Source organism: Rosa rugosa, chromosome 7, assembly GCF_958449725.1.
Source record: "Rosa rugosa chromosome 7, drRosRugo1.1, whole genome shotgun sequence".
NCBI classification, from domain to species: domain Eukaryota; kingdom Viridiplantae; phylum Streptophyta; class Magnoliopsida; order Rosales; family Rosaceae; genus Rosa; species Rosa rugosa.
This window is the reverse complement of record NC_084826.1, coordinates 18,430,654-18,454,194: the sequence shown is the minus strand read 5'-3', so window position 1 is coordinate 18,454,194 and position 23,541 is coordinate 18,430,654. Positions and strand designations below refer to the sequence as shown.

At 37.7% G+C, this 23,541-nt stretch overlaps 1 protein-coding gene, 1 long non-coding RNA gene and 1 pseudogene across 2 annotated transcripts; all 3 read left to right on the top strand.

Annotated features, from left to right (window-relative positions):
* Positions 1 to 4,084: 4,084 nt before the first annotated feature.
* LOC133721044 (NDR1/HIN1-like protein 1) lies at positions 4,085 to 5,287 on the top strand. The gene has a single exon (XM_062147560.1). The coding sequence runs from the start codon at positions 4,230 to 4,232 to the stop codon at positions 4,860 to 4,862; it is 633 nt and encodes a 210-aa protein (XP_062003544.1). The 5' UTR covers positions 4,085 to 4,229; the 3' UTR covers positions 4,863 to 5,287.
* Positions 5,288 to 15,114: 9,827 nt separating this feature from the next.
* On the top strand, positions 15,115 to 15,797 carry LOC133719726 (uncharacterized). The gene is made up of 3 exons (XR_009851409.1): positions 15,115 to 15,178; positions 15,329 to 15,373; positions 15,569 to 15,797. It is a non-coding gene; the product is annotated as an uncharacterized LOC133719726 (long non-coding RNA).
* Positions 15,798 to 18,691: 2,894 nt separating this feature from the next.
* LOC133722148 (NDR1/HIN1-like protein 10) lies at positions 18,692 to 19,775 on the top strand (annotated as a pseudogene).
* Positions 19,776 to 23,541: the final 3,766 nt, after the last annotated feature.

Here is a 23,541-nt window from a genome sequence, read left to right as displayed (position 1 = left end):
CATTCATTTGGGATATCCTTGGCTTCTTTTTGCTGCTTTCAGTTTTTTGCAAAACCCCTTATCCAATGACATTTTCTTGATTCCAATCAATAATACTCTCCTTTTGTTTTGGGAGAGAAATTCAGAATCAGCAAAGGAATTTGGCAAAGTGTAGTACTTTTTGCAGATGTGAATTGCATCTTCTGCTGCGCAGCGTACTTGGTTTTCTAGTATATTCTAAGTGAAGCTACAAAAATGAAAAACCCAAACGGTGCAGTACCCTGACATTACCCAACCAATCAACTCCAGGCTGAAAAATTCGTAATATTATTATTTGCTTAAAATGAATATTTGAAACTTGGAGATTTCAATAACATGCTAATTGCGTTTTTGAAACATGCTAATTGCGTTTTTGATGTTGACTATCATACTCATATCATAAAACATAAAAATCTATTTGAAGTGGATAACATATCACTATTTTTTCTTTCCCGATTAATTAGTAAACATCACCTATCATACTCAAGCCTTTTGATGGAGGGGTAATTTCTATAAGCCTTTCTAAGATATTTCTAATTGATATTTGTACGACAATTGCGTGATCGGCATATTAGACTAGATGAATATTTATTCCTTAGAGAGCGAGATTAGTCTTGCGTAGTTTAGATTTGTTGTTCAGCGAGCGTCCCAGAGATTTTAATGGGTCTAGTTGTGGCTTGGATAGGTTATCCGGTTTGTCCCGGGATTCTGTCTGTAAGTTCTGTTAGACTCTGGCATGTTTTCATGGCTTGATTACTAATGCAATCAATTCCTATTCAAAAAAGTAAACATCACCTATCATGACTATTGAAACCATTATTTCATGATCCTAGGTACTCTCTTAGGTGTACCAACTGATATCTTCACTCCCATGGTTTCATGATGATATTCATCCTACGTCTCTTCTTTTTGTGGATTTATTATCACAACTGTTTATACATTATTAGTTTGAAATATGCAATGACATATGGAACACAATTTGATACATCAGCCCTACGATTGCAACGTTTTTATTAATATCAGACACTCAAAGAAGACCCAAATAAAGAAACTATATATAAGGTCTCCCCTTACCACTATCTAATTCTATAAATATGAAAGATAATTGGGTGGATGGTTTATATCTTTTCATGAGATTACTGTTTTTAGTTGTGTATCTTTTTCCCAGTGTACTCATTTGATTCTTCTGCAAGCGGCCTTGTACAATTAGTTAGATGCATCTTCATTAAACCTACCGGCCACTATATGACTTACAACAACCAATATCTAATCCATGTGTCCATAAAGCTGAAACCAAGAAATAAAACAAAGTACGTAGGCCCTTCTAGAGAGTTGATGTTTGACGCTGTATAGTTGATTTCTGATTCTTTACTCCCTTTCTTCAGCAATTTATGTTCTTGAACTAAATCTATTGTGTTTAGCATATATAATTATTTGTATTCATCTTAACGACTGCATTTGGTCTGGTTTTGACCACTTTCGAGAGGCGGGTAAGCCGGTAAGGCATTCAGGATAGCCGGTTCCATACCTCTTTGCAGAGGCGGATATGCATTCAAGACAGCTGATTTGTGTGATTTGCATTCATTCAGTTTCATAAAAAGAAAATTATTGTTTAGCACTAACTAGTAGACATAACCACCTAGTAAATTCATCATTTGATCGATGAGAACCAAAAAAACAGTATATAAGGCTAATAGGTGGACAAAAATGGTCACTCGGTTTGGTCATTGGTGGTTGAGGCTGAAGACTTTGAATTGATGTGGATAGTACATGTTTTCATTAGAAAAAGACCACATCAGTCTTATAGTTCATACATAAGACGGGGCCAACCGACATAATCAATTTGACAATTCCTACTCTCTATCGACCATCCTGTGTAGGATGTATTGCACTTTAGCTTATTCATTTGGTGCTTAACTATACTCTCCGCATGTCTCTATCAAAATCAAAACGTTGGCAAATGTTTATTCTATAATATGTTAACGTATGACATGCATATAATTGCCTTAAAAGTAGTAAAATGAGTCCTCAAAATAGTAATATTAGTCCTCAAAACGTTGGTGCTTAACTATACTCTCCGCATGTCTCTGCCAAAACCAAAACGTTGGCAAATGTTTATTCTATAATGTGTTAACGTATGACATGCATACAATTGCCTTAAAAGTAGTAAAATGAGTCCTCAAAATAGTAATATTAGTCCTCAAAGTGGTAACATGAGTCCTTAAAGTGGTAAATTTTCTTAGTTTACTATATGAGTCCTCAAAATAATAATATTAGTCCTCAAAGTGGTAACATGAGTCCTTAAAGTGGTAAAAATAGTTGATGTATGATAAATGTTAACATACCATAGCTTTACCCTAAAATAATAGCTTTATTGTTTCTCACTCTTCAAGTTTCCCCCTTATGGTTGTTTTACCTTATTCATTGTTGTTAATAGACATGAACGTAGATTTGTACTAATAAAACAATATCAATCTTGCATGTACTTGCCGAGCTTTCAAAATTTAGCAAAAGCTTATAGTAGTCTTGGAGAACTCGAGAAAGAAAAATGTCATAAAAAAAACTCGAGAAAGAAAATTGACTTAAAGAAATTAAACGAACTGAAAGAAAGGCTAAAGATTTCTTTCTGAGAAAGCAATGTCTATAGCTCTTTAGGGAAAAGGGTTAGAAGCTTTCAATTAAATCAAAGAAAGTCTTATTTCTAATTGATTAGTAAGATAATGAAACTTGATTTGTTCTGCAAATGTAAACACCAAACACCAACATCAACATCAACAACGGAATCATGCACATTTTTTCTGCATCATTGTCATGGAGCTTTAGCTAGTGAAAAGTATATTCTGGAACCCCCAAAAATTGAAGGTGGGAAGAGCTGGAAGTTTACTCCGTCATGATAAGTAGGGTCGACTAGGAGACGTGTAACCAAAGCCTTTTCCTATCCGACGGTGGTGATCGCCACATGCCTTTTAGAACACCTTTGTTTACTATAGGCCACCAATAAAAGTCATCCATGTTTTGCTCACTTATTGAAGTGACATAGTCGGTAAGTCATGTTTTCTTTAGGGCTTATGTATTTTTTTTTTTATGTATTGTACCTTGAAGCTAATGTCAAGAGCGTATTACTTGGATCGTGTTTTGTTATGAATATTTAGGCTCTCTGAATAATAAGATCTTGCTTAGTGACTTGAGCCAAATAGGCTTTAATATTGATTGATTGATTGATTTTTTTTTATGTAGATTGATTGATTGATTAAGTCTCATACTCTCATTAATAGTAAACTCAAAAAAGAATATACATAAGACTATAAGAGTTAAAAGTTTAAGATATAAGGATGAGGAAATGATATGAACCAAACGTTTATTTGAGGCAAAAGACAAACCCAGTGGTTGAGCTTGACAAAACATTTGCTGCCCAGTGTGCTGAATAAAGCCGAGTAAGAGAACGATTGGTCTAACTCATGCCACTATTTGAGCTTAAACAAAAAACATTTCACCATTTGAGCCAAGAAAGAAACCCATTTCACCAGTCAAGCTAAGGAAAACAAAACTCGGTTCACCATTGGAGCTAAAGAAGAAACCCTTTTATTCCACCATTGAGCAAAGCAGTTAGATTTCACCATGCAGTAGATAAAAACGCATGTCCAGTTTACTCCATGTAATTAAGATCTAATCATAGAATAGTTAACCCCAAGTACATTTAATGAGTCTTGTCAAAAGGCACATGATGATGATCATAGGCATATCTGTAATTTTAAAATAGTCACTAAATATATTAGGCCTTGGTGTCCTCACTAGTCACTACCTTACAATATTAATACAGCACCAAACAATTTAATATATGAAGCATATGTTAAACCCTACAAAGGTAGGACCCCGGCAGCACCCATCCCTTCCCCACACCCACCCCCCCCCCCCCCCCCCCCGGCGCGAAGTTCTAAGGTAGACTTTACCTATTTTCCTCATAGTCAAGAGTCAATGAATTTAACCATCCGTAATTTGTACCTAGGCTTACCGTCACCTTTATGTATTTGCTTTCAACCATACATACATGATCATCACCATCATCATCCAGTAACAACCCCCCGTCTATAATAAATACCCCCAAACCAAACTTGGCCACAGTCAACTGCTCGCAATAACCGGAGCTAGCTAGAAACCACTCCCTCTCCCTCTGCTTAAACTTCCAGTACAGTCCTCCTCCGGCCACCACCATGTCTTCAAAAGACTGCGGCAACCACGGCCACAAGATGAGGAGAAAGAGAATCCGCCGCTGCTGCGCTGGGCTCCTCATCTTCAACTTCATCCTCCTCGTCACCATCCTCATCATCTGGGCCATCCTCCAGCCGTCCAAGCCCCGCTTCATCCTCCAGGACGTCACCGTCTACAACTTCAACAACACCGTCCCCAACGTCTTCTCCTCCAGCTTCCAGGTCACCATCTCCTCTCGCAACCCCAACGACAAGCTCGGAATCTACTACGACAAGCTCGACGTCTACGCCACCTACCGCGCCCAGCAGATCACCTTCTCAACCCTAATCCCGCCCACTTACCAAGGCCACAAGGACGTCAACATCTGGTCGCCCTTCATCTACGGCACCGACGTCCCCATCGCTCCCTACAACTCCATTGCTCTCGGACAGGACCAGGCCGCCGGCACCGTACTTTTGTTGATCAAGATTGACGGCCGGGTGAGATGGAAGATTGGAACATTCATCACCGGGAAGTACCATCTCTATGTGAGATGTCCGGCTTTCATAACTTTGGGAGCCAAGACTACCGGAATTGTGGTCGGAGAAAACGCTGTCAAGTACCAGCTGGTCCAGCGATGCAAGGTTAGCGTATGATGAAGGATATGAAAGGACAGACCGAAGAGCAATTTATGAGGATCGGACAATGACAATTGCCGTTGAATATTGCTCTAACGCCGTTAGTTCCTTCTCTATAATTAATTTTCCAGTCATTTTAATTTTCTGTTGATTAATTTAGCTTCATCGAACTGTGTGTGTATTCGAATTACATATACTTGGGGCCTTTGAAAGTTGTACATTTTGCTATAGAATAAAATGGAGATTATGATGAAAGATACAAGAGACGTATAGCAAAATTGTAGTCGGTGGTACTCAATTATGAGCTTAAGATGTATAATTTTATATAAATACCTATTATTTTTCAATAATCATGCATTTTGGATTCATGTATGGAGGTTGGGGTGTCTTTTTCTGTCATTTGTCAAATCCCTATTAAATAAATTTTCTGTTGTTGCCTCTTCTTTTTTGCTCTGCTTTGCTTTATAAGTTATTGCTTTCTAAGTTTTACAATTTTCTCTTCATTTTTCCTTCGTTGTCATGCAGCACATGGTTTCATGACTTTCATCTTGTATTAGAGAGTTAGAGAGTTGTCTCAAGAGATTTTTTTTTTTTTTTTTTTTTTTTTAATAAGGGCAGTGTGCCCTCAAGCATTTATTAATGAAATTGTCGAATACAAAGAGAGGACGTAAAACCTAAATCCCGAACAATTAGTAACGAGAGAACATCCTGAATAATAACAGGAGCTCCCACTAATCCTACAGACATCAATTAGTGAGTGTACACTGTTATTGAATGTGACGACATGTTAGAGAGACATGACCTAGCTTTCTGTAAAGAAAAGTCCATGGTTTTGCTCTCTATCCTCGAAGGTTCTACCTAACATATATAACCAATTAGTAAGATCGACATACATTCCAGTGGAGAAGGCTGATTGAATTATTAATAGGAATTTGGCTGTGATTGCGTTTGGGGTGGGTTTATCTCGCACATGGTGCACATAGTGGTGGTCCTTTTCAAACTCCCTTGGCTAGCTAGCTACGTACTCATATCTCTCTTTCTCTCTCTCTACCGACTAATAATAGCGTGATGGAAAGGGACTCACATTACGTTAAATATTCAAAGGTCCTTATCTTCTTTTTAACCTAACGAAGCTTCCCACTCTACTCTACACATGGTGGTTTGTGCTTGTTAGAGTAGCTACTTTTTATTATGGAACTCTTAGTTTGTCAAATACTCTCGTACATATACCGGACTTATACCGTCAATCCGAACCACTGACTAGGTAATTTTTTCTTCTTCTAAATTTGTAAATGTTTAAATTGACGACCAATTGCAATAAGAGAGCAAACTCCGGTGAATCTACAGACCTAATATCTCATACATCCACTTCAAAACTGATCTCTTTATATATTTGTGTGACATGTTATTAGGGACAGATAGAATGAAATAGAGTGCGCATGTAAATATGAAGACTAAAGAGTGCCTAATATGTCAAAACCCGATCACATGATCGCATGCCTAATTTCAAGAAAAATGGGTCAAAGAGAATGAATGTACATTGCATGTCGATAGGATTTGGAATTATTTGAACTATATATTCACACACAGCACAGCTGGTACTAGCCATTGACAGAAGTTTTGCTCAATTAATTGGATATTAGGTTGTCATGTCACATGACCCTTTTCATTTACAAAGAATATTTCTGCAATTTTATGGATGCTTGATTTGGAAATTCATAGGACCTGAAATGAGTAACTGATCGAGCTGCATGGTCTCTATCCAGCTCGTGGTCTATAACCTTCCTTTTACAACATATATATGATTCTTACCATAAAACTGGTCTTACGTAAAGAGTTAATCCTGAAACGATTACATTTCTTTACAAGTAACAATAAGAAATTTGGAGTTAATCCTGATTTTGTCTAGTGCATCTAAGAATTATGTTAAAGGCTCAGAAAAAAACAACTTTGATTTTGAGGCTGTTTGGTTCTTGGCCGAACACTACTTTGATTTTTGGGTTAAATTACTATTGAGCTTATTCAAGCAGGGTATACAACCTAATTATTAACACCGTATATATGCTTTAAGACCTAATTACAACCTAATTAGAATGCAACCATATTTTTGAAGTAATCTTTCGTTTCTTTGGGAGGTGATTACTGATATTTGAATTAATTTGCAACAATTGATCATAGGTCAGGTTACTAATATTGCACATGACAACTTATACAGAAGTAAAGCTATGAAAACTTACATCATGTGTGTATAATAAATAATCGAAAGCTATGAAACGAAAGACATAAATAATTAAAACATTTTCTTTGGGTACATAATTTCTTCTATTTATATTTACGTTGGCCAAGATAATAACGAAATAGTTGAATCACAAGAAAGATGAAACTTAATAACATATATGCATTAGGCAATCATATACAAGCAGTAAAAAGAGATCGAGCACATTGTTTTCCCCTTAAATATGGCGCCAAGTACATATATAAATGATAATATACATCCCATGAAAAATTAGAAAAATTAAACATTGACAACTGACATGCCTCTATTACTTTGGGTGGCCACTACTAGCAAATTGAGCAACCCACACTGACCTTCACACTGATAAAACATCTGTGGCATTTGATTTCTAGATACAGATAACAGTGTGAATTGATCAACTGGACCCTACATAAGCACATGTTCACACTATTGCCTACTGAAATCAGTGTGACATCAAGTTTCTCACAGATGTCCGTGTGTCCCACATATTTAGCAGATATTGACATCTATGAGAAATGCTTTACACACAGATAATTGTGGGTGATAACAAAAATATAATTTATTAAATAATTTTATACTCACAAACATCTGTGATGTCCGTGTGTCCAAATATTGCCTACTGAAATCAGTGTGATATAAAGTTTCTCATAGATGTCCGTGTGTCCTACATATTTAGCAGATACTGATATCTGTGAGAAAAATTTTACACACGGATAATTGTGGGTAATAATAAAATATAATTTATTAAATAATTTTATACTCACAGACATCGGTGATAAAGATTTTACATACGGATACATGTGAGTAATAACAAAAATATAATTTAATTAATAAATTTAAACTCATAGATATTTGTAGCTAAAGTTTTACACACAGATATTTGTGAGTAATAACAAACTATAATTTATAAAATGTTTAAGGAAAACCAAAATTGGGAGAGAATTGAGTCGTACTTTCATTGATAATAGGGGCCTCTTTATATAGAGGATTACAAGACATAGAATCAGAGTTGTATAAGGAAAGATAATCATACAATTAATCGGATATCTATGAATATCTCCGAGAATATCTCTAATTCAAAACCCAATTACAACTAGGTCAAGTAACCTAGAGTTTGGGTCAGACACATATTCTGGATTTACTTGAACACTCCCCCTTATGTCGCCCAAACGTGGTGCTCCTCTCGTTGCCTCATTAAAAACCTTGCCGAGTAACAAAAACTCTGTGGGACAAAAATAACCTCGGTCGAAGGGGAAAAAGAGCACAACACACCCTTCACGTTTCGAGACCATACATGTAGGACATCTCCCCCTGATGTCTGCATCTCCCCTTGATGACTACGGTCATGGGAGTTCGGATAACTTCCGCAAACGATGCTAGCAACATGTTTCTCGAAAGTGGAATTTAGGCAATGACTTAGTGAGCAAGCCTACCACACTGTCCTCAGATTGAACCTAGTTCACTTTGATCTTAAGGAGAGTCTGTTGTTGCTTTTAATGTAGCTTTGCTTCACTTATTGAAGATAAGCAGCATTATCCTAAATACTCGTAGGTTCATCTGTGGTAGACTTCATACCACAATTGTTCGAAAATACGTAATTATGGATCCAATCCATATACATTCACGAACCACTTCGAGAAGAGCAATAATCTCTGCATTGTCCGAAGATATAGTGACTAGGGTCTGTTCTGTAGACCTCCAAGATATCACGTACGGTCTTTACCCATGGTGAACACTTAACCAGTTTGGGAATGACCTTTGTGTGGGTCAGAGAGATACCCAATATCAGCAAAACCTTCCAAAACACATGTCGTTTTGGGATGGAGATAGAGGAGCAGGCCAGTGTTGGCGGCGTTCCTGGTGTGTGATCGATCCGAATCCATCATTTCTCTGTAGGGATAGAACAAGCCCATATCAATCGTACATCTCAAGTACCGAAAGATATATTTTACACCAATCCAATGGTGTCGCGTTGGCACAGTGCTATACCTTAGCTAAATAGTTAATCCGCCTATTGTACTTAAGTAAGACACTTCTGCCTCTAGCACAACTTCGTCATCATCCTTTGGATAAAGAAGATCCTTTTCAGGATCAAGACTATGGATGATCATGGGGGTGCTTGAAGGCTTGACCTTGTCAAAATGCCTAAGCATCTATCAACACGATGCTCAAGTTCCAAACTGAGACATAATCGTGTTCTCCCAAAATCCTTCATCTCAAACTCGGATTTCAAGTGTTCAGCGGTTTCCCTTAACTCTTTCAGGACTTCTAATGAAGATCATGTCCAACATGAACTGCGATGAAATCTGAAACTTGTTATGGAAACGCGTGGGCATATCCCTTCCCAATCAAGTAGTCACTTTAGTGAGCGTTTCAACCTCTTTGTAAAACGCGCTCCGTGGTCTAGAGCCACTTGACTTGGGTAAATGAAGTTCACCATGAACCTTCTTGTATATTCCATATCTAGATCCCCATAAAGATACGTAGTGACCACATTGGTAAGCTGCATGTTCTGTTACTCGGAAACTACCAAACTGACAGGGTAGTGGAGTGTAGTGACATCCATTACGAGAGAATATGTCTCATCGTAGTCGATTCCAGGGCGTTTTGTGAGAAGCCTTGCGCCATAAGGCGAGATTGCCATATCTTTTTCTCATCACGCTTTCTAACGAATACCCATTAGTCAATAGGTTTTATGTTAGGAGGTGTTGGCATCACTAGCTTGAAAACCTTCCTCTTTGTTAGAGAATCCAACTTAACCTGGATCGCATCTTTCCATTTAGGCTAAATTTCTCTACGTTGGCATTCATTCATCAACGGAGCTTGGTTCGATATCATCGGACTCAAGAAACTCATGTGCAACAAAATGCACAACTATATCATCAATTATAATGGAGTTTCTATCCCACGTCTCATGTACACTAGTGTAATTTTCAAAAAGCTCTATATTCTCAGGAATAGGTTCTAACGTTGAGGCGTCCGCCAACGATAACCATAATCCGGAAGATTCTCAAGAGACGGATTTTGAGTGTCGATGATCCAAGGATTGGGTTGTGTCAAATTATCCTTCGAACCCACGGGCCTCCCAAGCATCCTAGCTGGGGCCATGGCCTGTAAAGCCAGAGTGCCACTCTCTTTGGCGTTGGCACCATGCCTACCTCCGTGTAGGGTGGCGCTACGTCCTCTCGTAGGGACGTCTATCCTTGCAGGCATATTTGCAGCAGATATGTGTGATCTCGTCACTTTAGTGGGGATCGAGATGTGACATAGTGGGGACAGACCACGACAGTTCATGTCGTTCCTGCTAAACATCTGTGTTCTTATCTCCCCCTAACGACGGGAAGACTGTCTCATCAAAGTGACATCCGCAAATCTAGCGGTAAGGAGATCGCCTAACAAGGGCATTAAGTGGCGGACGATTGTTGGAATCTCAAATTCAACGTAGTTGTCCATTCATCTGTAAGAACCCATTATAGAGCGCTGTGGCGGCGCAATTGGCACACTCAAATATGCATAAGTACGATACTTATACCCAGTCACTAGCTGTAACGCAGAGGTAGATTGAGTGGCGGTGGGTCGTAGACGAATTAGCATAGCTGCATGTGATATTGCATCACCCCAAGAAGATATAAGGAGATTGGTGCGCATTACCAATGTTCGGACTACCATCGTAGTCGTTTTCGCGAGACCAATTGGGTGTGTTCATGGGAATATGATGTCCAACATTAGTCCCAATGCAATAACCATTGAAAGTCTTCGATGTAAACTCTTTAGCATTGTCAAGTCCAATTGACTAAATAGGATGATCCGGGGAGTGAGCCCGTTGTCATATGATATGTGTTAGGAGTGTAGTATACGCAGCATTTATAGGTGGACAATGGCACAACACGTGACTAGTGTGTTTGTGTGTCAACCAATCATCATGAGATATGTAAACATCCGCAAGTTGGTTGAATTAGTCCACAGAATCCCCACGGATTCTATGTAAGAACAGAGAAAGTATCTTCATATCCTTTGCATAGGACGGTCTCAGTCCTAACTTCCTAAAGGAATAGGCTTTGTAAAACGAGTGAGAGGCTTTAGAAGCAACCAATGAGGATTTTGGTTAGGCCTGAGCGTTTGAAATGCTATTTGAAGCAAAGTTGGTGATTGCAGCATCACCTAGGGCGCCATCACCATGATAGACGGCATCCATGGTGTCATGGATAGGGACTGTGCCAGCCCTAGGCTGGTGGTGGATGGCGGCGATGCCAGAGGCAGCGGCGGCGGTCACACCAAGTCCAGGGCGGTCACACTTAGTCCAGGAATCAACTTTTGATTCATGCTTCGTTTCGCTCTAGAGAAAGGATGTCCATGTGAAGTCTTTAGTAGACGGATCATCATATCATGACTAGGATGACCTATCATGTCGTAACAAAGCCAATATGTGTCTAAATCCAAGAGATCTTATCTCATGACTTTATTGGATTTAATAGCTCGAATAGTGACATGGAGTCCACTAGAGAGACATATAAACTTCTCTAAGATGCGCCTTTGTTCGCAATCGTTAGAGGCATTACAAAGGAACTCATTTCCGTTCTTTACATGCGTTTTCGCATGGAATCCGTTGACTATTCATAGGTGCGATTTGCCCCATGAGCGTAGAGAGTTTGTGTGACAGTAATCAAGGTGCCATTTGGCAAGGGGAACTTGGGCTATTCCATGTCCTTGAATTAATACTGATGGCCCAGCCATCGTAGTCACAAAGTAATATGCTCAGAATCAAAATGGAGTTATAATGAAAAGAACTCGAAATTTTATTCATAAGCCAACGGAGTACATCATTGTCTCTTAACCATTAAGAGAATCTAATCCAAATACTAGCTAATGCAAAACAAAGGTAGTCGTTTGACTTCTTTCGGTAACTCCAAAATAAATATGACCAGGTGAGTAAAGGGATGTCGGTGGAGCAAAGCTCGCTTAAGTACCACTTATCTCAAAACTTTCCTGGACATCATACTCATTTTGGATGAGCCTATGTGAAGAAAAACTAAACCAATGACAATTGCTACAAAATATATGGCAATTGCCTATTACATCTCTTAGAAAAATAAAGACTTAAACAGAATTGGCGATCTATTGATCCTAGCCAGATTTGTAGTCTTCAACCCTTCACTCTAGATCATCTTCTTGATCTTCTTGTTCCACATAGTGAACTTCTCTTGCTTCACAATATGCTTTGTAGGCGGTGACAATTTCTTCACGAGCTCTACAAATGTGTGCCCAATGACTGGATACTCCACATCGAGAACATACATCTCTTTGCTCAGACTCCATTGATTGAGGCGCTTTGAAAGCGTCATAAGGATGGCTCTTAGTGTTAGTGTCACCACCAACATGGCCAGAGGCGTTGACTCCTTCTCTCTTTCCACGTTGACCTCTTCGGTTCCATGTTCTCCTATTTTGGCAGTTACCTTCCCAAGTAGAGCGATTACATGGACCAGAACGTCCAGAAGTATTCCTAAGATTAGGGTTTCGCTCTTGGCGCCCTCTCTTAGGGGCGCGACTATAATTGGATTCCGGAATATGTTGTGTTTCCACGAATCTCGAATTATAGTTCTTCACAAGGATGTTGTCATGCTTTTCAGCAACATTCATAGCTCCAATGAGCTTATGAAACCTTGTGATCTGTCCTGCAATAACATCGATTCGATAGTTCTTAGGAACCATCAATGCAGAGACGGGGAAGGTAGAGAAAGTCTTCTCAATCAACATCGCATCTGTGATATCTTTACCACAGAATTCCGTTAGGGATTTAATGCGAAGTGATTCTGAGTTGCAGTCAAGAACTAACTTGAAATCACAGAAGCGGAGGCCATGCCATCTCACTTCTAGGTCAGGAAGCAGGGAGTCGCGAACGTTGCCAAATCTTTCTTCGAGTGAGACCCACAGCTTTCTGGTATCTTCTTCATTCATACACTCGTACTGGAGCGAATCATCCATATGACGAGTCATTAGGATGATAGTTTTCGCCTTATTTGCCTCTAAGGCTGCTCTATTTGCTTCCAAAGCTTGAGCTTGCTCAAAAGTTAGCACGTCCTAGCTAGGCTCGAGAATGGTATCCAGGATTCCATCGGCCTTTAGATGCTAGCAGACATCATGAACCCACCTGTGATATCTAGAGCCAGTTGTTCCCAATGGAGTAAAGTCCAATTTGTTCAGGTTACTCATCCTGAAAGAGAACAAGAAAAAGGGTTAGTTTCGGAGCGGAAAAAGCTACCACGAAAACATATAAAATTTATGAGCATTGTCGCTCCCAAGAAATTATGAATTTCTGAGCGTAATTGCTTCTAAGAAATTAAGATTTCTGAGCGTAGTCACTTTCAAGAAATCCGATTCCAAGAGATATTGGATTAGATCGAAACAATGAGGTAAGTGGTCGATCATAAATTCTTTACAAACTCTAAGTTTGGAGATCTCAACAAGTTCAAAGCTTGGAGTGAGAACGAATCCCCACAGTTCGGCTTAATTAGGTCTCTTCTATGATGAAGAAAGGGGGGGGGGGTAAAAGAAAGGAGTTTGCAAGTCCCTGACGAAAAGAAGAGAAAAATAAAAAAAAAATAAAAAACTTCAAAAACGGGAACTAAAATAGCCTTGAAAACATACCTAAAAAAGTGTCAAAAATTTACCAGAAAAGTCGCCGGAAAGTTGCCAAAAAAGTGGTCGGAATATGGTCGCTGGAGGTGGCTGGAAATCAGTGGTGGCCGGCGGTGGTCGTTTGCCGAAGCTGCTGCAGGGCTGCTGTGCAGCTCTTGCAGGGCTTGTGCGGGGGCTATCGGCAAAGGTTGGCAGGGGCCTGCGAGGTGCTTGCGGGGGCTGTTGGCAAATGCCGGCAGAGGCCTGCGAGGCACGTGCGGGAGCTGTCGATATCTGTCGACAGCAAGCGAGGCTAGCAGGCGAGTGCTTGCGCACTGCTGTCGAGGGCTAGCTAGCGAGATCTACCGGCAGGATGCGCGGAGGGTGAGCGAAGGCTGCACGGGGGCTGCGCGCAGGGCTGGAACAAGGCTAACTTGACCAGTTCAGGGGCTTCCGACGGCCAATTCAGCGTCTTTCCTCCCGGTTCTTGGGCTTCTGTTTCCGGTTCCAAATTTATGGAATCTAGGTGCTACTTCAGGCCAAATTTGGTGGTAGATGGCGGTCTGAAAGGTTGTGAACCGGGCAGGAATCCTTTTTCTCTTCTCGGGGCCGATTCAGTGCTTTTCCGGCTGGTTCTGGTGGTTCCGCTGCCCGTTCTGTATTCCTGGGGTCGAGGGCTTCAAGTTATGTAGCGGAGGCAGAAAATGTTTCAAGGTTTTGTATTCGGATTTAGGGTTTTAGCTATTTGTTTTAGGGTTAGGGTTTCGTGCTGATAACGTGTTTTTGGTTTTCCTTAATTGGGAGAGAATTTAGTCGTACTTTCATTGATAATAGGGGCCTCTTTATATAGAGGATTATAAGACATAAAATCAGAGTTGTACAAGAAAAGATAATCGTACAATTAATCGGATATCTATGAATATCTCTAATTCAAAACTCTTTTACAACTCAGTCAAGTAACCTAGAGTTTGGGCCAGACACATATTCTGAATTTACTTGAACATAAAATAAATTCATACTTACGGATATATGTAACAACCATATAGTCAACAATTTTTTTTCTCCTTTCTTTTCCCTAAAATGTCAGATTTGGGAGGATATAGTCTTACCCTAATATACACAAAAGCCAAACTCGTTGTTTCCTGCCTCGGTTAGATGGGAAGCTCTTCTTCCACTTTGAACTTCGATCTCCATGCCTAGATAGTTGTTGCGAATAGCAGATCGGCTGATTCTCTCCCCCCCCCCCCCCCCCCCTCTTTCTCTCTCTCTCTCTCTCTCTCACATAATTTGAACCAGATCTGAATTCGATTTAAGAAGTAGATTGATTCCAGGTCTGTTCTTTGATCACTTATCCCAATTCTCTATGTTCAATTTGTTATTGGATCTTGAATCTTTTTTTTTTTTTTTTTTGTGGTTATTTGCGGAGGTGAAAGAGAGGTCAGATGAAAAATTTGAGATGTAGGTAAGATCAGATTTTTTAGTCATGATTTTGGGTTTATTTTGGGAACGAGTTTGATCTGTTTATAATTAGTAAAATTAGCCTTTCATGGGTTCTTTGGTTTAAATTCTGATCGTCGATACTTTTTTGTTTAAATGGCCAACACTCCCACAGATAGTAGCTACTTTGGTCTTGATCTCAGGTGTCATTTGGCATAAGGTGACATATTTTTCCCCTGATTTTTGCATTTTAGTTCCTCGAGATTCATATAAATTGGGTACTTGTTTGTGGTGGTTTTGAATCCATTTTCAGTTCCAGTATTAGTTGGGCTCTCTTAAGAATATTTATTGGTTGATTTTTCATGTACTCATGTTTTTTCAATTGGTGTTATTGATCATCAATTGACAAAAACAGAGGGGGGTTCTGGTCTCCTTGAGATGCAGCAAACGAAGGAGAAGATGAAGAGAAGGGGAAGACGGAGAAATGAAGAATAAATCTGGAGAATGTGTTTTGACAGTTTCTATTGGGACCTCCAAATCTGCTCACTTGACCTCACTCTATTATGAATTATTAAATGACATATATAACCTACTATAAAATGACTATTAAGGACAATAATTATACCAAAAAATTGTTATATTTATTTTCTCTACACTTTCCAATTCAATAATATTAGATTGTATTCTTTATTATTTTTCCTATCCATTTTCATTTTCCAATTTCACTACATACTCATTAAAGCATTCATACATATTTAATAAGAAATAAAACTATGATTAAGATAAAAATGTATGATATGCATATTGAACGCATATTGGTCAGGGAGAACAAAATAAATTGTATTATGACCTAAATCTAAATCTATCCATTATATTTGCAAAAAGAAGAAAAAAAAACAGAGCTAGCAAATAAAAATAAATAAATAAAATATTTAAATAATTAATCTTTATTTTTTTTTGCACAGCTAAAAAAGAAAAAGTAAAAAAAAAAAAAAACATAATAGTTCATGTTATTTTATTTTCATTAATTTTTAAAACTCAATACCTTGTGTTTGATTTTTTTTTATTGGATAAGAGATTTATGTTGTTTGATTAAGGAATGGAGATGTAATTAAGATTTATTGAGTAATTAAATCATTGAAATGCCTAAGTTTTTTTATTATAAAGATCTTAGTTTGTTTGTAAATTATATGAGTGAGGTTATTTGAGGAACTTTAGTGAGGTTTAATGAGTAAATTTAATATTTGAAAATTTGATAGGAGGTGTAAAAAGCATAGAGGTCAAGTGAGTAAATTTGGAGGTTCCAATAGAAAAACTCATGTGTTTTTTTGTTCAATCATGTATTTTTGTTTGTATATTTATTGGGAGAGGTATTGGCATTCATCCCCCTCTCCCTTCTTGTATCATTTCTTGAATATGTTGAGAATTTTATTGAATAATTACTATTATTGGTTGTTCTTCAAATATTACTATTATTGGTTAATATTCATCATTACAGTAATTTAACTAATTTTATTTTCGTTTTAAAAAAAAAAAACTAATTTTATTTTTACTGTGCAGTTCACACAAATTTTAGTTTAGTGATTAATGCTCTCACTGATGAATTTTAAAGATAAATTTTGAAGATCTCATTTGAGTATGTATGGGTCCCACAAAAAAATTCACAATTGATTTTTTTATCCGTGTGGAGAGAGTAAAAACCACCCCCTCAAATGGGACAGAAATTAAATCTGTGAGTGTAGGGTGACTGTTAGGCTTCTCACACTGATATTAGTAACTATTGGGTATAATACTCACTGATTCTAATCAATGTTTTTAGTCAATTTTGCTAATAGTGAGAATTATAATCAGGATAATCCATTGATTTTCCACCATATAATAATCAGATTACATCATGACAAATAATCTGACATATGTTTTCTTACTATTTAATTGCTTCCAACATCTCATACCCTAGAGGCCTAGACAACTACCGAGATCTGGAGCGAGTGTAATGAGATTGAGTATGATGAACAGTTTTATGAGGTTGGTTATAGGAACAAGACGATAGGTTCGGCCATAATATTTAGTCTCGGATCACGCACAATTGTCCGTAGCCCAATATCATGTTAATTTTATTTTGGACATTCTCATGTTACTTTGTTGGAATCATCATATCACAACTTCGGCTGTAACATAAATGTGAAAAAGACTACGATTTTATTCCGAGCTAGCTAGGCCCGGTACGTGGGTTGGGCAGTCGGGTTCATATTCCTGCATGATAATCAATATCAAATGAAGATTGTTTCCTTGGGCTGAACAGTTTTTAATATCTCAATATTGACTGGACTTATGATTCCTTCTTGGGCTGAACACCTTTTAAAATTATGGGCCTGATCCCATTTTTGAATTTTGGGTTGAATGGCGTTAGTGATTCAAGCTGTCGCTACTGCACCCATAAGGCCATAACAACTCGAGTTTGAATGCAACCATATTCATATATTCTTTTTTAAAGTCATATTTCATTTCTTTAAGGTGAATTCTAAAAAAAAAAAAATGGTGAAGTGATTACTAATTCTTAAATTAATGTGAAATCTGTCATACACGTGAGGTTTGGTTTTTGTTTTTTTTGGACAAGAGACGACGATATATCATTAGACTTCAAAATCATAACACCACATACAATAAATCTCAATACTTGAGTTCTTAATCAGTGCTAGAGATTTTTTTTTTTTTCTGAAGACTCTTAGCTAGAGATTTTAGCTGAACTCGAATTTGACTTTCATATAACTATTCTTTTGAAGTTAAATTATCTTATAATCAGTCAAAATTTTAATTTTTTATTAAAATAAATAATGTGTTGTAGGTGCATTTAGCAACTTAATGTATTCTTATTATTTAGTTACTTCCAGAATCTCATATATATACTATAACAACAACTGAAGTGCAAAAATAAATCCTGATGGAGTGAATTAGGTTATGACATGTGTTATAGGCTTATATAACACACAATATCCCATACCCCACATCATGTTAATTAATGTATCTTCAAACGAATAAGTATCACGTTAACTTTGTTACAATCAAACTTCGACTTGTAACATAAATGTCACTTTGAAATAATCTATAATTATATTCCTGGCTTGGTCTGGTCGTCTGAGCAGTCGGGTTCATCCATGCATAGTTATCAATATCCCGTCTGAGCAGTCGGGTTCATCCATGCATAGTTATCAATATCCCTCACAAGTCAACTCAACAATGACTCAATGGCGCAATGGAAGATACCCGGAAAAGTTCCATAAACCACATCCACACGCTGTTACGTCTCCGATGAAGGCTTACCCGTGAAAACACCCAAAATGACTCACAGAGAAAGACCAGTCGAAAGAGACATCTCCAGAAACCTTCTAAATTCTAAGAAACCGCGTGCTGATTTTCTTAACACAACCCCACGCGTCCTTCCGTGTTATACTAAAACACGCAGCACACCAAATTGGCAATGTTGATCCTCATGATTTCCCACACGCTCTTATACCCTTATATAAACCCCGCTTTACCTTCTTGATTTTCCATTCTTCTCCACCCAACTCAATTCATTCAGCAGTTTTCCCTATACATTTGATATATCTTTCACTCCGCTTCCGCTTCCATGTCAGAGAAACAAGCCCACTTGAATGGAGCCAACTACGGCCCATCAGGCCCGCCAAGAGAGACCTACCACCGCCCCGGCCGCGGCGGAGGTCTCCTCAGCTGCTGCTGCAGCTGCATCTTCAGTCTCGTCTTCAAGCTCATCTTCGCCGCAGTTGTATTCTTGGGCTTAGCCGTCCTCGTCTTCTGGCTCATAGTCAGGCCAACCGGAGTCAAGTTCCACGTCACGGATGCCACCCTCACCCAGTTCAACTTCTCCTCCGACAACAACCTCCACTACAATCTCGCTGCCAACCTCACCATCCGAAACCCCAACAAGAAGATCGGCATCTACTACGATCGCATCGAAGCCAGAGCCCTGTACGAGGGGCAAAGGTTCAGTACGGTTACTCTCACGCCGTTTTACCAAGGCCATAAAACTACAAACGTTCTGAACCCGGTGTTTCAGGGACAACAATTGATTGTTGGATCCAACTTGCTTGAGGAGTTTAATCAACAGAAGAGCGCAGGGGTTTACGAGATTGAGATGAAGCTTTATCTGAGGATTCGGTTCAAGTTGGGTAGAATCAAGACCGGAAAGTTCAAGCCTAGAATTAAGTGTGACTTGAAGGTTCCTTTGAACCAGAATGGGAATTCAGTTGGTACTTTTCAGACTGAGAAGTGCTCCATTGATTACTTCAATTGATTCTGATCGTCTATGGCGGAGCAGAGACCTTCAGTCTTCTTGATTTTTTTTTTTGTTTATTTAGTCCTTGGTAGCATGCAGACTACCAACTTCGATATTGGTTATCACAGCAGTTCTTATCTTGTTCATGAGTTCATCCAGCTGCATTAGTAGGGTACCTGTCATCATGAGTGTACCTATCATGATTCTTATTCATTTTGGGTGTACGTAATACTTTACTTTAGTTTTCACTATGACGATCCGGGTGCGATATTTCGCGTCTTTATGTACAGTAGAACCTTTATATACGTGATATATATTATCTTACAAATGTCTTTTTTATTCTGCAAATATATATGATCATATGTGAAAACAGAAATAGAAAATTGACCTGATTAAATCTGTCTGCCATAATAGAAAAGTAAGACGAAAATGCTTTTTAGACTCTTTTAATATTTATTAAAAAAATAAAAATAAGAAAATAACCGGAGAGAGATGTATTTCCTCAATTAAAAATGGAATAGCGTATAGCTAAGGTTCTAAAAAATACTAGGCACTAGGCGCTAGTTGGGCTGCGATAGTCTGAGGCCTAACGCCCAGAGGCCTAGGCGGTTTTTTTTTTTTGTTAATTTTAATTTTATTTTTATTTTTATGACATATATAATTATATATATAATGGTTTTTTGTAATTTATTTTTGTAACACACACATATATAATATGTAAATGTAAATGGGATATAATGATAACGTCCTAGACTTGTAGTAGTTATTGCTTTGTCAACTTGTGTCTATCTTCAAGAGTAATATATAATTATAATGATGGGAGGTGAAATCTATACTCCCAAAATTAAAATCGATCCACACTCCATTTCAATTTTTTAGTATTATTTCATTTCCACTATATTTTTACTTCCTGAAATGCCCCCTGTGTCAACCATCTACACATTTATCTTAGAATCTTCCATCTTCGTTGTAAATCAGAATCCATTAGATTTGTTTTTCTTGCAACTCTTAAACATCTATACATCTATCTTATACGTCTGCAACTCTTAAACAAACACTTTCACACCAAAGAACAAGATAGAAGACATAGAGCATTAATGTATGTGTTTTACATAATAATATGTCATATACAAAACTCTTATAGGCTGCGAGAGATAAAAAACAAGATAATTGATTTTGAGCCAACTTAGGCCATCTCTAGCTGTGGGGGGCTAAAATAGCCCCCGGGCTAAATTTTAGCCCCCCATAATCACTATTCATGTGAATAGTAAGGGCTATAATTTCTACCATCTCCAACCCTTAGGGCTATAATTTTAAATGTCATGTTATTTTATTGTTTTTCATTATGTATTTCTAATATATAGTATATATTTTATAACTATGCTACTATTTCCACTCATATAATTATTTTTTTGATCAAATGTTATTAATTTTTTAGATATGATTTTATCGTGCCACGTGTCATTTTGTAAGTAATTATTCAAATTCTTGATTATGAGCGCGTCGTTTTTTTTCTTTGTTTTGTTTGTGTGTGTGGTTGCAATAATTGACAATTTATTGTCAAAATTTGTAGCTTGTTTTCTCATTGTTATATTGTTGTGTGGCTTGTTTAATTATGATGAAAAAATAAGCAATAATTGACAATTTTTAGCCGTCCAAAAAAATAAATAAAAATAAAAAATAATTTCCAACAGCTAGACTGAGCTAACATCAGCATGCTGATGCTGACATCAGCCATTAATCTCAGCCATGAAAAAACATCAGATTGGGTTTTTGGTTTTCACATGGTCCCCACACAAAGCAAGCCCAAGGGTTATACAAAGGGCTATATATGCCCCAGCCCATGGCCCTTTTAGCCCCTTCAAACACTTTTTTGTAATGGCATAGCCCCCAATTGGAGATGGAAAACCCTATTTTTTGGGCTATATCAAGCCCTTAGCCCTCCATTGGAGATGGCCTTAGATGCTCATTATCAAAATTCAAAAATGTAGTTCTATCTTCATATTCATCTCGCATTCACACCAATACTTCATCTTTTTGATAAAAGTCCAATCTTCCATCCAAAAACCTGTAATAAAGAGAAAAACAAAACTAATCGTCCAATCACTCCAAATGAAAAAAGAACACGTTACTAAGCTGAATGTTTCTTCTTAAATCCTCCAGGCCACAAAGGAAGAACAAGAAGAAACTATAGTAAAAAGAAACTAAAACCAAACAACAATACTCCTTCCAAACACCCTATACCCTTTGTGGCTTTTGCCTTTCTTTAATGAATTTCCAGATTTTAAAAAAAAAAAAAAAAAAAAAAAACCCTCCAGGCCACTATTGTTCATCAAACATTACACCAAATACAAACAGATTTTTATCATGTTGTATTGCCTAAATTCAGAATTGAATAACCTGATCTGGAGTTAAGAGAACATATGTGCCAATATTCTCAACAAACATGGGTTCCAATGCACTCCTGCAATGCCAAGAAAACAAGAAAAGATAAGAGTCTTTGACAAATACAAACTAAATTTAAGTTTAACCGAAGACAAAATTAGATACAAAACAGATCAGAGATCAAAGTACAAAATTAGATACAAAACTAGAACAATAAAGATATTAGAGCACAAAATTAGAACAGATACTTACATCTACTTGTTAATTGATGGACACTTGTTACGATAATGGCCAGTATTACCACAAGCTCTACATTTTCGAGGTGTCTTCTCTACTATCTCAAAATATGAAGGTTCTCGCTTTGTGGAGCTAGTTTCCTTTCTTTTATTTGATCCTACCAGACGACCTTTATGAGGCTGAATAGTGGGTTCAAAAATTAAGGGACAAGATGCACCAAGTACTTGAGAAAGCTGCCTTATGGTATTTTCTTTTTGCATAAGCGGCTGTTTTTCATACTTCTCTTTAATCTCAGATAAAAGAGTAGTGAATGAATCTTCATGATCCAAGCTTGCATGATCGATGATCATTAGTGAAAGATCTTGTGTCAATCCTCCATTGTGTATGAATCTGATTTAGAGGCAGCATGTCAATATTCATCTCCTTGATCATGTGCACACATGGAAGACCCATGGTTTTGAAAAATTGGCTGTTACATTGAGATGAATAGTCCTTGGTATTTACCAACAAGTATTGCTTTTGTAACTCATACAAAGCATAGAAAGATACCTTATTAACCACCTCTTTAAAGAAAGGGATGCAAAGCTTTTGAGGAACACGAATATTTTCACTTGCAAGTTGTGTTTTAATTTCCTGAAACTGATTTTCAATGGCAAGACAAATATTTTCCTTCACTTCACGAAGACCACCGGTTGAAACTTGAGGATTTTTCTTTAAGGTTGCATGTGCACCTTCTACCCTGGAAGTAACATTATTACCAAAATGTGAAATCTGCCCTATCCATGCAAATATAAACCTCTCTTTTCATGGAAGCCAAGTATTTCCAATGTAAGTCAGAACTGAAGCACAGTTTTTGTACTCAATTTGAAAACGATTCCAAGCTTCATTAAATGTTGACACGTCCCAAGATTTTACTAAGGTGGTCCAAGAAGACATAAAAGCAACCCAATTTGTATCTTCTTTAAACTGATCCTTACAATGTGCAAAAATATTTTTCTCAATATGCCATATGCATAAAAGATTATGAGTCATCGGGAACACAACCTGTATTGCTTCATCAACGCCAACTCCCTATCAGTTATTATCGCCAATGGATGACTACCAAAACCTAATAACTTACTGAACATTTCAAGAGCCCACTCATAATCCTCTTGTTCCTCTTTTTGCATAAAGCCCAAACATGAATAAAATGATTTGTTGAAGCTCTTCACTCTGACAATTTCAAGTAATGGCATATTGTACTTATTTGTTTTATAAGTACAATCCATCACAAAGACATTAGGGTAGCTTTTGGTCAACTCAATGGAAGTGGAATGAGCAAAGAACATATGAGTCAAATGGCCACAATGATCATATTTAACATTATGAGAAAAACCAGCACCACCAAGCTCATCCAATAATGCTTCAATAACTGAACGCCCATCTAGACTCTCCCTCCTAAATTGAGCTGTCTTGCTATATATATTTCTGGA